Genomic DNA, 13,674 nt, shown 5'->3' on the forward strand with positions numbered 1-13,674 from the left:
CGCCCCCCCCCCTCCTCCATGTCACCACGAGGCTAAGTGGTAGCCGAACCTCCTCGCCAGGAGCTCTCGTGCAGCCTTCTCCCACCCCCCAAACCTCGGATTCCTGGCCGCCACGCCCGCCCGCTCGTTCCCATGCTCCCTTGTCCCTTTTTGCCTTTTTTTCTTTGCTGCTCCCGCCGCCAAGTCCACCACCCGCCGCCGCCACGCCAATTGCCTGCTTTGTCGCTGCCTTTTCTTCGTTTCTAGCCCGTCGACACGTCCTTGGCTGGTGCCAGCCTCATTGCATTCTGCCTTGCTACACAGCCTGCCGCCTCTCCCTGGCCCACCCTCACCGTCTTCTCCCGGCAGCTCCTGCTCGCCTGCGATCACGACCACGACCACGACCACGACCACGATCGCGACCGCGACCACGAACGTGGCTGCGACTGCGACTGCACGAGCCCATCCCACCTCGCTGTTCCCGCCATTGCGACCGTCCTGACGACTGCCGCCATTGCCCCTCGAATGGACCACCCGAGCAAGCGCCGGCGACTGGCGCCAAAAATGCCCGACATGCCACCGCCGCCGCTGCCCTCTCCAGCTCCTTCTGCTGCGGCTGCGGCTGCCGCGGCGGCAGTCACCACGGCTGCCGCCGCCGCCGCTGCTGCTGCCGCCTCGATAGCACCCACGCCGGCTCCTAGCATAGGAACCTCGGCCGGCCAGCATCCACCGCCATACACCAACGAACAGGTGATTGATAATTATCTCGATTCGGCGCTCCGGGGGGACGACAAGTCCGCCCGGCTGCAGGCCGTATGGGCGCCGTGCCATGCTAACGTCTCGCCACAGCTACTGCAATTGCAACATTCCCAACAGTACCAAGGCCCCGAGGCCATCCACGTCCCTGAGCGCCACGACTTTGAGGCCTTTGCGCGCCACCTTCAGGACGCCGCCATGCTCATTTTCCGCCAGACCCAGCGGTCGCCCTACTCGGGCGTCTCGGTCCTACTACTCCGCTGGGAAGAGGATTTGTCGGTCGAGAAGGACCTAGCCAATCTCGAGGCCGTCCTGCGCGAGCGCTACAACTACCACACCGACCGCTGGTCCATACCAACCGTCCCGAACCCCAGCATCAAACTCGGAATCCAGATGGCCACCTTCCTGGAGCATGCCCGCACCGACCACCTACTTATCATATACTACGCAGGCCATGGCTACGTTGGGGCCGATAACCACTTGTACTGGGCGTGGTGAGTTGACTATTGAGTGCGACCAGGGGGTGATGGTGCCCCCCTTGATCTGTCGCTTTTTTTTTCTTTCCTAATTTTTCCAACCCTGCATGATAGTTTGCTGACGTCTTCTTTCATTTCCCTCGCTCCCAGCCACAAAGGAGACGATGCCTCGAAACTAAAATGGGACGGTGTGAGGTGCTGGTTTGAGGATGCGCAGTCAGACGTGCTCCTGCTGCTCGACTCATGCGCTCCCAGAGAAGCTCCAATAGCTGGCAGCCACGGAGTTAAACAGGCCATTGCGGCTTATACTTCGGACCAAATCCCCCGCGAAGCGCCCGCCCGCTCGTTTACCTCCTGCCTGGCAGAGTCCTTCTCGAAGCTTTCGGCCGGTCGACCCTTCACTACCCAGAGGTTACAAGAGGAGGTCGCCCTTCTACAACAACAAAGCGTACCGGAGCGGGCCCTGACTAATGGAACTGCCGGCCCCCCCACTCCGCAACAGGACGTCTACCCTCCGGTGCTCTTCACCCTGACGGCGGGCAAGGGGCATGGCATAAGCCTGCCTGTCTTGCCTCCACCTGGCAGTGCCCGCGGTCAGGCCGAGCAAACGAATGGCGACAGCGATGCCAGGATCAAGCGTGAGGACGAGCTCATTGGCCCCGAGGCCGTCGCTGACCTTACCTTTGACGAGGCTAGGGCCCTGGTGTGCACCACATTTGTAGGCGATGCGAGCCAGGACATGACCTTCTTCAACAGCTGGTTGCAAAACGCCACCCCCGTTGGGATAAAGCTCACGGTGGAGGGCATGTTCCTCGGACCCCCAACAATGCTCCTCGTCTCGATGCCTCACTCGGTCTGGAATGTAGTGCAACACGACAAGGTCTGCTGTTTCCTGGGCTACATCACTTCACACAACATGACCCACCTATACAAGCGCTTGGTTGGATCCATCACGACCGCCCCGGCGGCATCGGCAAAGGACGTCGAGGACGGCAAGATTCTTCTGGAGGCTAGAGAAGCCTTGGTTCGGCACGAGCAGGGAGCACAGGCGCAGAGCACCCAGGCACAGGGCGCACATCACGCTCCAAACGGCAACCACATAAAGCCAGAGGTCACGTCCACCACGCCTGCGCGCCCCCGAACCGGTGTCAGACATGGCCTCCCGTCATCGGCGCCGTCGTCCGCCTCGAAGGCAGCCGCGCCGGCCGTGGCCAACAAGGAGGTTGAAGATTCGGCAGAAATGCAGGAGGCGGCTGAACAACTGAAGGCGCTGAGCCATCTGGGACATGCGGGCGGCGAACCTCAGACGGGACAGAAGCGGGCTCACGGCGAAGGGAGCAGCCGCTCCTCGCACGATGCAGCTGAGTCGGGCGCCGAGGAGGCCATGTCTGTTATGGGCTCGGGCAACACGACGCCGCCCGCAAAGCACAAGCCACGAAAGTCTCTGGGGAAACAGGCAACACCAAAGCAGGAGACGAGGTGCACCATGTGCAGTCATGCCCCTTTCAAAGACTCGTCCTCGCTGCGGAAGCACATCGCGGCCGCGCATACGCGACCCTTTCCATGCGCCTTCTCCTTCGCCGGCTGTACGAGCACCTTTGGGTCCAAAAACGAGTGGAAGCGCCACATATCTTCTCAGCACCTCTGTCTCCAGTACTACCGCTGCTCCTCGTGTCCGCTGAGTGCCATCGAGGGCAAAGGGAACGAGTTCAACCGGAAGGATCTCTTCACACAGCACCTTCGGCGCATGCACGCACCTTTTGCCATTAAAAAGGCCATCAAGAGCGACGGGAAGCTGCAGACAGAGTGGGAGAACCACGTCAAGGATATGCAGCAGTCGTGTCTGGTGACGCGCCGAAAACCCCCGCAGCGGTCGGCCTGCCCCAAACCCGGCTGCCAGACCGTGTTCGAGGGCCCGACATCGTGGGATGAGTGGACCGAGCACGTCGGCCGGCATATGGAGAAGGGCGAGGGCCAGCAGATTGGGGTCGACCGACTCCTTGCCAAGTGGGCGCTTGACGAGGGCATCATCGAGAGGAAGGACGACGGCGAATACCGACTCTGCAACCAGGACGAACTGCCGGGCAGGAAGGACGCCAGCATAAACTCGTTCACAAGGCCCGAGACGCCCAAGGATCAGCTTGAGCTACGAGAGGAGTCGCCGCACAGGGAACACCAGGAACCACCAGAGCAGCCGCAACCGCAAGAGCAGCAGGAGCAGCAAAAACAAGAATCACCACAACGACAACTGCAGCAGGAGCAGCAGAAGAGGAAACATGATGCCGAGGACGAGGGTTCTATTACCGTCGCGACCACACGCGCCGAAGATGATCGCATGGATGTTGATGACTGAGAGGTATGCTGGATACATCCCCATGTTCCGAGACACGACGCAATATGATTATAGTTATTCTTTTTATTTATTTCCCCCCTTCTCTTTGCCAGAGGCAATGTTGTCTTTTTTTTTCTTCCCTTCTTGCTTCGTCTACATTGCAATCTTTCTATTTTTCTGGCGGGCTGCGGCTGTCGTTTTAGGTTTCATCAGCATTACACGGAGCGTGCGCATTTAACGGATCATTTTTTTCGCATTTATATCTCAGCATTGCGGATATCCCCAAGTTCGGAGTATAAAGGGAATGATGGGCTTGGAGGGGAGTTGCTGTAGTCACGAACGTCCATGTTCTGGGGATGTTTGTTGTGACTTTGTTGGTCGCGTGGTTCCATTGTCAAGGTAGCGCCGTCAAGCTGGAAGATGGAGCACAAGATGTCTCCACGCACGCTTTTGTTATTGCCCACCGAGGCTGCCCATGTCCCCATCTGCGATGCGCAAGCAGCTGGCGTTGTTCCCAGCGTTGGTATATACCCCTGTCTCCAGCTCAGATACTTGTATACCTAGGTAGCCAGCAATCTCTTTCCGACCACAACCTCTCCGGCGTCTGGGGTCTGGCGAGTCGCGCATCGTTATGCCTGCCTTGTCTGTGCACGCTGCCTGCCCTGGGTCACGTCAAAGTAGATGAACAAGCTCTTCGAGGCTCGGAATCAGACCTTTCTCAAGCCAAGTCTACTTGGCTGAGAACGGAGCCATCAAAATGCGCAACCATGCATACCTAGCTAGGTAGTTAGTGGCTTTGTATCGCTCCCTGTCCGAAGTCCTCAAATTCGTCCATAAAAGATGCCTGGAGAAACACTCCCGTTTGTACATCACAGCGACGACATAACAGTCAAAACGATAAAACAACCCACAACAAAAACAGATCAGAAGAGGAGACGGCCTGCTGGCAAAAGTCAGCTTTTGTTACAAGCATCAATATCAGCGATGCCGAGGTAGAAAATACAAAACAAAAGAAAACATGCAATATCTCTGTAAGAACCCCCACCGCAAGGGAGAGTTCTGGACGTGCTTCCCATCCTATGCGAGCAAAAAGAAGAAAAAAAAGTCTAACAAAAGTAAAACAGGATAAATGGGGGCTATCCCACCCGAGATCAAGAAAAAAAAAAAAGGTCCAGCTAGTTCGAGGCCTTGGTCACGTCCAGACTCATCCCATCCACGTTAGATGTAAAAGCAATGACGCGAGTAAACCGGCCTAGTTCCTGCTAGGAAATCCAGACGTCCCGCGAGCAGAGTCCATGGTGCCGTGGCCTTCCTAAGCACCAGCATTACCGCTTCCGGGAGCGCCTCCGTTCGCCCCACCCCGCTGCCTCTTTCCTCCAGGCCCGCCGACTCCAACCTCGTCGTTGCGCGGGCGCTTGTTGCCCGGTTGGAAGTCGTTGACGCCGGGGTTGAGGGAGGCGCTGGGATTGCGTTGGGCTCCACCCCTGCCGCCCCTGCCGGCCTGGCCACCCCCGCGCGCGTTAGGTGCCTGATATACACCGGCTCCTCTTCCGCCACGCTGAGCATTGCCACCTCGGCCTGCCGGTACCGGGATGCCTGTGCGAGCAGCTGGTTGCTGTGGTTGCGCCTGTTGTTGTCCCGCTGCTGGCTGCGGCACTTGAGAGGCAAAAGGGTTTGCCTTGGGAGGGCCGTTGGCGTTGGCGTTGGCGTTCGCGTTGGCATTCTGCGCGAACGGATTGTTCAAAGGAGCAGCGGCCGAAATCGCAGGCTGCGGCTTCATGGGTAGGGATTTAGGTGCTGGCGTTCCCGTGACACCAGGTGTGGCTGCGTTGGCGGAAACAGCCGTTGGGGTGGCGGGGGCTAGTAGTTGGAAAGAAATGTTAGCTTCGGAGAGCAGCATGGTCGTCATGAATCTGGAACGAAGTAACAGCAGAAGTACATACCTGGTTGAGGTGGACGGCTAGTTGGAGGAACAACCGCCGACGGGGGAGCTGCAGAAGAAGCTTTGGGGGTTCCCGGCACAGGTGTGCCCGGGGCAGTGACAGCCGCTTGCTGAGAAGCTGCGGCAGGTAGTGCAGGAGGCGGCTTGTACTGACAGACCACCTCCCACACCTGGGCAACAGGACGCTCCGGCGTTTCCTTGGCTGCGGTCTCGACAACGCCCAGCTTGCCCGTCGCCAGTTTGAACTTGTTGTCCAGCATGTTGATTCTCAAGGCTGACTTCTTCTCCGTCATCATTGTCGCCTGCTCCTTTGCCTGTGCCAGCTTGACAACCTCTTCCTCGTCTCGAATCTTCTTGTTCTCCTCTATCTTCTTCCGGATATTGTTCGCGATGATCGACTTGATGGTAGCGTTCTCCGCCAAGAATCTCCGAACATCCGCATCGCTCAGTTTGGTCATATCCACAAGATTGGGTGGCGCCTGCTCAGCCTTGATAGGTGTGGCGGGGACTGCGTCTGGATTAGATGCGGCCGCGGGCGCCGAGGCCGAGTTTTCGAGGAGCCATATCTTCCGCTCCTGCTCTAGCCGAAGATCATACTCCTGCTGAAGCTTCGTCTTCTCGTCTTCGAGTTCCTTGGCCATGGTCTCCCTGGAGTCCTTGAGGCGCTGGTTGAGAGCTTCCTTCATTTTGTTGGAGCGCTGATCAAGCGTAGCCTTGATATTGGCTTCAACAGCCGCCGCCTGCTTCTCAGCCTCCTCCGCTTTGGCCACGGCGGCATATATCTGCTGGCGGAGGGCCGCTACCTCGGCTTCAGGCAAACCAGCTGCTGCCGCCGCCGAAGACTGGGCTTCACCAGCCTCGTTGCCGTTGGCGACCTGCTGCTGCCCGTCCGGTTGAGATTGTGCAAGAGCTTGCAGCCGGTCCCGATCCTCAATGGCAGCCGCCAATTTCTCGCTGAGAATCGCGACCTCTTGCTCTGTCGCTGCCTTCAGAGCGAACGTTGCTTCAAGCTCCTGTCGAACAGCGGCCAGGTCTTTCTCCAGCTGAGAGATCCTACCGTCATCCACAGAAGTGGCGCCCGATGAAGCGGTCGGAGCAGCAACATTCTCGGAGGTAGCCGCACTCTGAGTTTGTTGCTGGAGCTGTTGTTGAGCCTCTTGCAGGCGACTCTCGACAGTCATCTTCTCTTGTGCCGCAGTCTCCAGCTGGACCTGAACAGTGGCAAGATTGTCGGCTGTAATCTTGAGCTGCTCCTCGGCGGCATTCTTCTCGGCTTGCAGGGCATTGATCCTGCCTGCTTGCTGCCGAGACTTGTCCTTGGCCTGCTCAACCAGTTTCTGCCTAGATTCTCTCCAAGCAATGGCGTTCGCCTCATTCCTGGCCTCCAGCTCGGCGATCTGGGCCTTGAGAGGCTCCTGGCTCTGCGCCAGGGCATCACGTTGACCCTCCAGGTCCGTGATGGTCTGCTTGAGCTGCTCGAGCTCTGCTGGATCGACGCGACCATACTTCGTAAGGATGGAGTTCGTGCGCTCCTGCCACCTATCGCGATCTTCCTGCAGCTGCTTCACCTCGTCTTGCAAAAACAGATTCTGGTTCTCAATCTCGGCAAGGCGAGCCTCCAGAGGCTGCAACTTATCCCGGAGCTCCTGTACCGTCTTGTTTTTGATGGTGAGCTGCCTCTGTGCGTGCTGGACTTCGTTGCGGAGCGTCACGTTGCTCTCACGCACAACGTTCATCTCGTTGACCTTGTCCATCAGCTCCGCGTATGCCCGCGAGCTGGTTCCCGTCTCCGACTGGGCCCGCCGTTCTTGCTCCAACTTCAGGCGTGCCTCGTCGAGCTGTGACTGCAGGTAATTCACCTGCTGCTGAAGCCTCTTGGAGTCTTGAAGCTTGAGCTCGTACTGATACTCCAGGATCTCCTTCTCCTTGCGTAGGTAGCTGTTGAGCTCCCTGAGTCCTTCGATGGCCGTGTCAGAGGAGAGCGGCGCTGTGGCGGCCGCGTCATCACCCCAAGACCGGCTCTGCTGAAGATCCGAGATTTGAGTTGTGACATTCTCAATCTGCTGGTGGAGAAGCTTGTTCTGCGCGTTCGCGTCTTCCCGCCGCGCGCGGAGTTCCACCAGCTCTTGCTCCATCTGCTTCGCCCGCTCCTCCCACGAGGTCTGGCCCTGAGCAAGAGACACCTTGGCCGACTCAGCTTCTGCCCGCCACTTTGCAGCCTCCGACTTGAGCTTGTCCTGCTCCGCCCGCAGCTTTTGCGCCAGCTTGGCGGCCTCGGCATGCTTGAGAAGCTCCTGCTCATAGTCTTGTTGGGCCTTGGCAGTGATCTCACACTGCGACCGCAGGTTGGCTTGATGGTGCTTTGCCTTCTCCTTGTACGTGGCATCTTGGTCACGGAGGCGAGTGATCTCAGAGTCGAGGATTCGCTTTTCGTCCTCGAACCGGCGAGTAGTCTCTGCCTGCGAGTCTCGGAGCGTCGAAAGCTGTGTGTTGGTAGTGGAGAGTTCTGCAGACATGTCAGCGATGCGCTGCTCGAGCTCCTTGATCTTAGAGTCCTTTGAATTGATCGCGGCATCGAAATCCTGTCGGTATGCGTCTTGTGCACTCTCCAGGGTGCGGAGGTCTTCCTCGATGGTGTTGGACAGCTCCCTGTACTGATCGGCCTCCGCCTTTGCGTTTTCGAAGCGTGCGTTGGTGATTTCCAGCTCACGCCTGAGATCAGCAGCTTCGTCGGTAAGCTCCTGGATCCGGGCCTCCAGATCTTCGCTCTCCTCGCCTGCCGCACCGTTTTGCTGGGCCCTCGAGGTTGGCTGAGGCTGCAGGCGCTGAGCTCGCTCCTCGACGCTTCGGAGCTCGACCGTCAGTTCGTTGACACGCGCCTGCAGATGGTCTCGGCTCGTCTTGGTGGCAACTAGCTCCTCCTTGTGCTTCCCAAGGCTCGTCATGAGATCGTCGATGCGCTTCTGCGCTTGTTGGGAATCGTAATCCTTCCGAAGCTGCAGCTTTTTGGCTTCCTCAACCTCGTCCGCCAGCTTGCGCTTCGTGCTGCTAAGCTCAGACTCCAGGTTGTCAAGCTGTGCTTGAAGTCGCCGCTTGGACTCGGACTCAGAAAGCTGACGCTCATTCTGGAGAGACTGCTGGGAGGCCAGGAGACTGTTGAGACGCGTCTTCTCCTCTCCGAGATCCTCGTTGTCCTTGATCAGTCGCTCCTGGATGCTCTTCCAGAGCGCCTTCTCAGCCTTCAAGTTGGAGTTCTCGGCCCGCAAGCTCTCCAGCAAGCCCTTGGTCTCAATCAGATCCTCCGCCCGTGACTGCGCAAGAGCCTCGGTTTTCGCTGCGTGCTGCGACACATCTTGGTTGCGCTTTTTGAGGTGGTCTTTCTGGCTCTCGAGATCCGCATTCGTCACCTGCAAGATCTCGTAGCGCTCATTGACCAGGGCCAGTTGGCTGTTCAGCCTGGCCACCTCGCCCTGCAGGGCGCTCTTCTCCTCGGAAAGCTGCTTGGCCTGCTCCCGCACAGCTTGCAGGTCAACGCCCTGCTCGTTGCGGTAAGCATCGAAGTTGGCCTGGAGTTCTCGGAGCGCAGCGCTCAGATCATGGTCGTCGGGATTGCTCTGCTCGATGCTAGCAAGCACTTCCCTGCCATCAACAGAGTTGCCGAGGACAGAGTTGATCTCGCCAGCACTCGCCTTCTGCTGGAGCATGCGCCTGAACATGTCCCGCTCGGTCATGTAGCTCTTCATGCGCGTCGTCAGTGATTGCGACTCCTCCTGGAGCTTCGATACGAGATCTCGGAGCTTCAAGACTTCTTCTTGATCCTCCGCGGCCTGTCTCTTGGCAGCCATGGCCTCCTCGTTCTCGAACTTGTCGGCAAGATCGCGAGTGACTCTAAGCAATTCCTGGTTCTTCTCCTGTAGCTCAGCCACGTCCTTGAATGCCACAAACTTCTCCGTGATGAAGACGTGCGTATCGGACATGTCGTTGAGGGAGTTGTCGGATACTTCGCCACGTTGGAGCTTGGCAAAATGATCGGCCTCCTCGTCCGTGAGTTGATCGAAGCCCTTCTCGCGAGCGTGCATGTTGAAGATGAGGACCTGAACCTGTGTGCTGAGGTCCCTCATCTGCGCGCGAAGGAGCCTGATTTCCGCTTGCGACGTGCTGAAAGCAGCCTCAGCCTTGCGAGCAGACTTCTTGGCCAGGTCGCGCTCCTGGAAGCTCTCATCGGCAATGCGCGTCATCTGCACATTCTCTTGCCGAAGCCGCTCAGCCTCCTCTTGGAGCTCACTGAGCTCTGGACCCTTGGCTTCTAGGGCGCTCATCATCTCATCGAGCTCCTGGGTCAGATTGCGATTGCGGCGTTTCTCGCCAGCCAGCTCGCCCTTGACCCTGTAGAGCTCCTCCATCGCTTGCGTGGCAGAGATTGATGATTTGACGCGGAGCGAGCCCGGGGTTCCGAACGGAGAACCTGGACGGAAAAACGACCCGTTCGGTTTAGGTGTCTGGGGCGCTGAGCCGGGAGCAGCATCGCGCCCATGCGACGTCACAGCCCGAAGTTGGTCAACCTCGGCCTGCAGTTGTTGTTCCTTCTGCTCCAGCTGAGTGCACTCTTCCCGGGCCTGCTCAAGTTGTTGTAGAACTTTGCGCAGTTCATCGGCGCTGTTGTCCTTGATCTGTTCTAGATTGAGCTTGATCTGACTCATCTCCTTCTTGTACTGTTCCGCATATTCTTGAGACACCTCGGCCAAACGCTTGGCCGTATCGACCTCCTGCTTGTATCCTGCATCGGAGCGCGCGGCGGCCTCTTGAACTTGCTGGATCTTGGTGAGTGCCTCCTCCGTCTTCTTCTGAGCAGCATCGAGCCGCGACCGCAGCTGTTGTTCGCTCTTGGTGAGAGAATCGACGGTCGAGGTCGCTTCATCGTTCAGACGCTGGAGCTCTGCGATGCGCTCACCCTTCTCCTTGCGATACTTCAGCGCATCCGCAGTCTTGGCCTTGAGCTCCGTCTCGAGCCACTCATTGTTCTTCTGAGCAAACTCCAATTCTTGTCGCAGCGACTGCTCTCGGAACTTGGCGCTATTCACAACAGTCTTTGCGGCCTGGACCTCCTGCTGGACCTGGCTCAATTCCTGGCTCAAAGCCAGATTCTTCTGGTGCTGTTTCTGCAGCTCTTCTGAGAGCTCGGCGTTTGCGGCGTTCTTGGTGTCTAGGATGGCTAGCGTGTCACGCTTGGATGCTTCAAGCGACGTGGTACGAGCCCGAAGTGTATCGACCTGTGAGGCAAGCGTCGTCGTCTCCGATTTGGCAGTCTGCAGTTGGTTCTCGATCGCTTGTCGAGAGGTCTCTGTAGATCAACCAAAGCAAAATTGTGTTAGAGGGCGGTGAGGAACGCGTTGCCGTCAATTAAATGCTGGCATTGCAGCTCACCTTCTTCCTGAAGTTTGTGCCGCAAGTCCTCGACTTCCTTCAAGGCGCTGTCGGTGGTGCCCTTGAAGGTCTGGCATCGCGACTCGGAACTGCGAACAGCATTTTCAAGCTCGATCCCGAGCTGCAGCTTTTCGGAGTAAAGGACGTCGAACTCCCGTGCCTTGATTGCGACGGCGTTGAGAACGGCGCTGACCAGTTCGGCGGTCGGATCGGTTGCGACCGTGGTTATGCTGTCGAGTGGCAGGCTCAGATGGCTGGACAAGAAGTCCAGGTCCACGGCGGCCGCCATGGTGTCGCGCGTAAAGGAACCTCAAGCAGGAACAACTGGTGCCCTTGTTCGTGGTCAGTCAGTCGTGTGGGATGTCGCCTTTTGCATGTTCGTGCGTGGGAGGGAAAGAAGAAGATGCACGATTATCCGCCTCGAGAATGGAATGGATAATTCTCCGGCCGCTCTTCCAGCCTCGCCTGCCTCTGTTTTCCGGATGCAAAATGCAGGCGCTGTCGGACAATGAAAGTGATGGGAGAGGGTGGAAACGCGGCTGCTCAGGCGACGGGTTATGACGAATAGTAGCGCGACAAACTGTGGGCCTCGTCGAACACGGCAGGGACGACCTTGCAGGGCCTGCCGCAAAGTGGGGCTAGAAGCTCTGTCCGTTCAGAAAGATGGAAGACGCTTTCCTTTGTGGACCCTTTAGCTACTCCCTCCCAAGGTTGATATTTCCTTTCATGATGTCCAGTTTGATCTAGGCTGCGACGAGAACGATCCCTCTTCTTCGCTTCCATTCATTGTTGCCTGCCCGACTCGCACCGGCGCAACATTATGTCCTAAATGAATGAATAAATAAAATGAAATCAAAAATTTGCACACCTGTACCACGAACGCCATTCATCTCCAACTTGGCCTCGTCCTCTACCCACCACTGTCTTGCCATCGTCAAATAATCCTGTGACAGCTATAAGGGCACCCTTGCTGTGGGAAATTTTCAATGGTTATCCCAAAAGATTCGCCTCGGTAGAATGAGGTGAATATCATCGGCAAACGGAGCTGTGTCCCGATGGTATCTACCCTTGCAATTCGTTTTCTCTTCTTTTGCATGCACCCACCGAGCCCCGTGATATGTTTCAAGCGACGGACAGACCCAAGTTCGAGCAGCAGCCTAAATTCACATCCATAAATGCGCATTGCTCCAACCCTGATCGTGAATGAATGATGGGGCCAGCGAAGCCGAATGCAAGTATCTGGCTTCCGTGATTCCCAAAAGTGCCAGACAATTCGGTGGTAGGTATCTGATATCAATACCCAAGACCTAGAATTGGCTACCTGCAATAGTCTGTCTTCCTGTGCGGGGACTTGAATACTCTCTTCTCGGAGTTGGAGTCTTTTCGCTCGATGGGACTTGGTTTTTAGGTGTCTACTATGTACCTGCCTACCTAGGTACCCGTCGTCTAACTGGTCGGGAACTAAGTAGCCAGCGTACTCTAGAGGAATACGCCACATGTATTTCCACCGAGCCAGCCTCGTACTGGATACTGCGTCCTACCCAAGGCACTCATACCACAAACAGTTACATTGGCTTTTCGGGGCGAACCGCTGACCTATCTCACAGCTAGGTACCCAGGAGCCCTCGCACGACCTTGCGGTGCTGGCTAATACTGCCCTCATTAGAGTTTCATCAAGAGACACAATTGACCTAGCCACCCCAGCTCCGGCCTGATTGGCTGCATGTGTGGTTTTGTGGCAGAGGCAACGCCTCGTGGTACATGAATGTGCCGTGCTCTCCGAGGAGAAGAGACGACTTTAATAACAGGGAGCACGGACAGGTATCTAGTCTAAAAATTGGGCTGGAGTAACGGGGTGTGGCTGGTCAGGGTCCGTTTGCGGCAAGGCTCGAATCATGACGAGAAGTTCGTATGCGGGGGTGAAGTTTAAGTGGAATTAGGATGAGAATACTTTTTTTTTTTTGGCAGTAAGCCACGAAGCGAGGACACTGCTTGTTGGGTATTCGATCCGATGGACGGGGATTTCTTGCTTGACCGCGTGGGAAAGCAACGCTGTCATGATGACCAACTGCGCGGCTGTTTCGCTGTCGACCTCAGGACGGAAGCGGCCGACCGGCGCACCATGGTTCACGGAACCTCCCGGTGACATACAGGTAAGCTGCCGGCACATGGCGACCATACTAGCACCCGCCGGTTCACGGATATACCACGGTCGCACAGCCAAACACGATGGGCCGGATCAGGTGCCAATCCTGCACGCGTCGTGGCTTGTGGGTTGGCTTGAGTCTGGGCCCGATGCAACGCAGCGGTTGTTCTGTTTGTGTGAGGTGTGAAGCCCCAACCCAAGACAGCATCCGGGTGCGCAACCACTAACTCGCTAGCACAAACGCCTCCCGTTCTCAGGCGCTGTGTCAGCGGAACTGGAGGCGTCAACCGTGGCTAGCGGATGGGCCAATTGCGACGCCAGCCAGCCTTCCGTGCTTCCAAGGAGATTTACATGAGGTACATACCTGGTAGATACCAAGGCAGTTCGAGATCCTGGAGACCAGATCTTGCCAGGGTGCGAGATGCAAGCCGGTCAGCCGGCGCCAGGAGGAATACAACGATTGGACATGAACCGATGGGACTCATTACCTCCATACTGAGCTACCCTGGCACCATGCCACCACGGACAGCGGCACATTTACCTGGAATGGATACCAGGTACTAGGTGCCTAGGCCTACCTAGGTACCAATGCTAATTTATAGATATATCCTCCCCCCCC

At 57.3% G+C, this 13,674-nt stretch overlaps 2 protein-coding genes across 2 annotated transcripts; one reads left to right on the forward strand and one right to left on the reverse strand.

The window, feature by feature from the left end:
* The first annotated feature begins 371 nt into the window (after positions 1-371).
* GGTG_00124 (hypothetical protein) lies at positions 372-4,254 on the forward strand. The gene is made up of 3 exons (XM_009217865.1): positions 372-729; positions 829-1,229; positions 1,362-4,254. The coding sequence occupies exons 1-3, from the start codon at positions 505-507 to the stop codon at positions 3,562-3,564; spliced, it is 2,829 nt and encodes a 942-aa protein (XP_009216129.1). The 5' UTR covers positions 372-504; the 3' UTR covers positions 3,565-4,254.
* Positions 3,987-11,408, reverse strand: GGTG_00125 (hypothetical protein). Its single transcript, XM_009217866.1, has 3 exons — positions 10,910-11,408; positions 5,487-10,826; positions 3,987-5,403 (listed from the first exon to the last, which is right to left on the reverse strand). Exons 1-3 carry the CDS (start codon positions 11,196-11,198, stop codon positions 4,856-4,858), a joined length of 6,177 nt encoding a protein of 2,058 aa, XP_009216130.1. The 5' UTR covers positions 11,199-11,408; the 3' UTR covers positions 3,987-4,855.
* Positions 11,409-13,674: the final 2,266 nt, after the last annotated feature.

Source organism: Gaeumannomyces tritici, assembly GCF_000145635.1.
Source record: "Gaeumannomyces tritici R3-111a-1 unplaced genomic scaffold supercont2.1, whole genome shotgun sequence".
Taxonomy (NCBI): Eukaryota; Fungi; Ascomycota; class Sordariomycetes; order Magnaporthales; family Magnaporthaceae; genus Gaeumannomyces; species Gaeumannomyces tritici.

What these genes read in the sequence shown, in the direction of transcription:
- GGTG_00124 (XM_009217865.1), top strand. Translation starts at nt 505, where the DNA reads ATGGACCACCCGAGCAAGCGCCGGCGACTGGCGCCAAAAATGCCCGAC. An exon ending in CGCCATACACCAACGAACAG is followed by an intron (nt 730 to 828) that starts GTGATTGATAAT and finishes GTCTCGCCACAG; the next exon opens with CTACTGCAATTGCAACATTC. An exon ending in AACCACTTGTACTGGGCGTG is followed by an intron (nt 1,230 to 1,361) that starts GTGAGTTGACTA and finishes CCTCGCTCCCAG; the next exon opens with CCACAAAGGAGACGATGCCT.
- GGTG_00125 (XM_009217866.1), bottom strand. Translation starts at nt 11,198, where the DNA reads ATGGCGGCCGCCGTGGACCTGGACTTCTTGTCCAGCCATCTGAGCCTG. An exon ending in GCACAAACTTCAGGAAGAAG is followed by an intron (nt 10,827 to 10,909) that starts GTGAGCTGCAAT and finishes GTTGATCTACAG; the next exon opens with AGACCTCTCGACAAGCGATC. An exon ending in TAGCCGTCCACCTCAACCAG is followed by an intron (nt 5,404 to 5,486) that starts GTATGTACTTCT and finishes TCCAACTACTAG; the next exon opens with CCCCCGCCACCCCAACGGCT.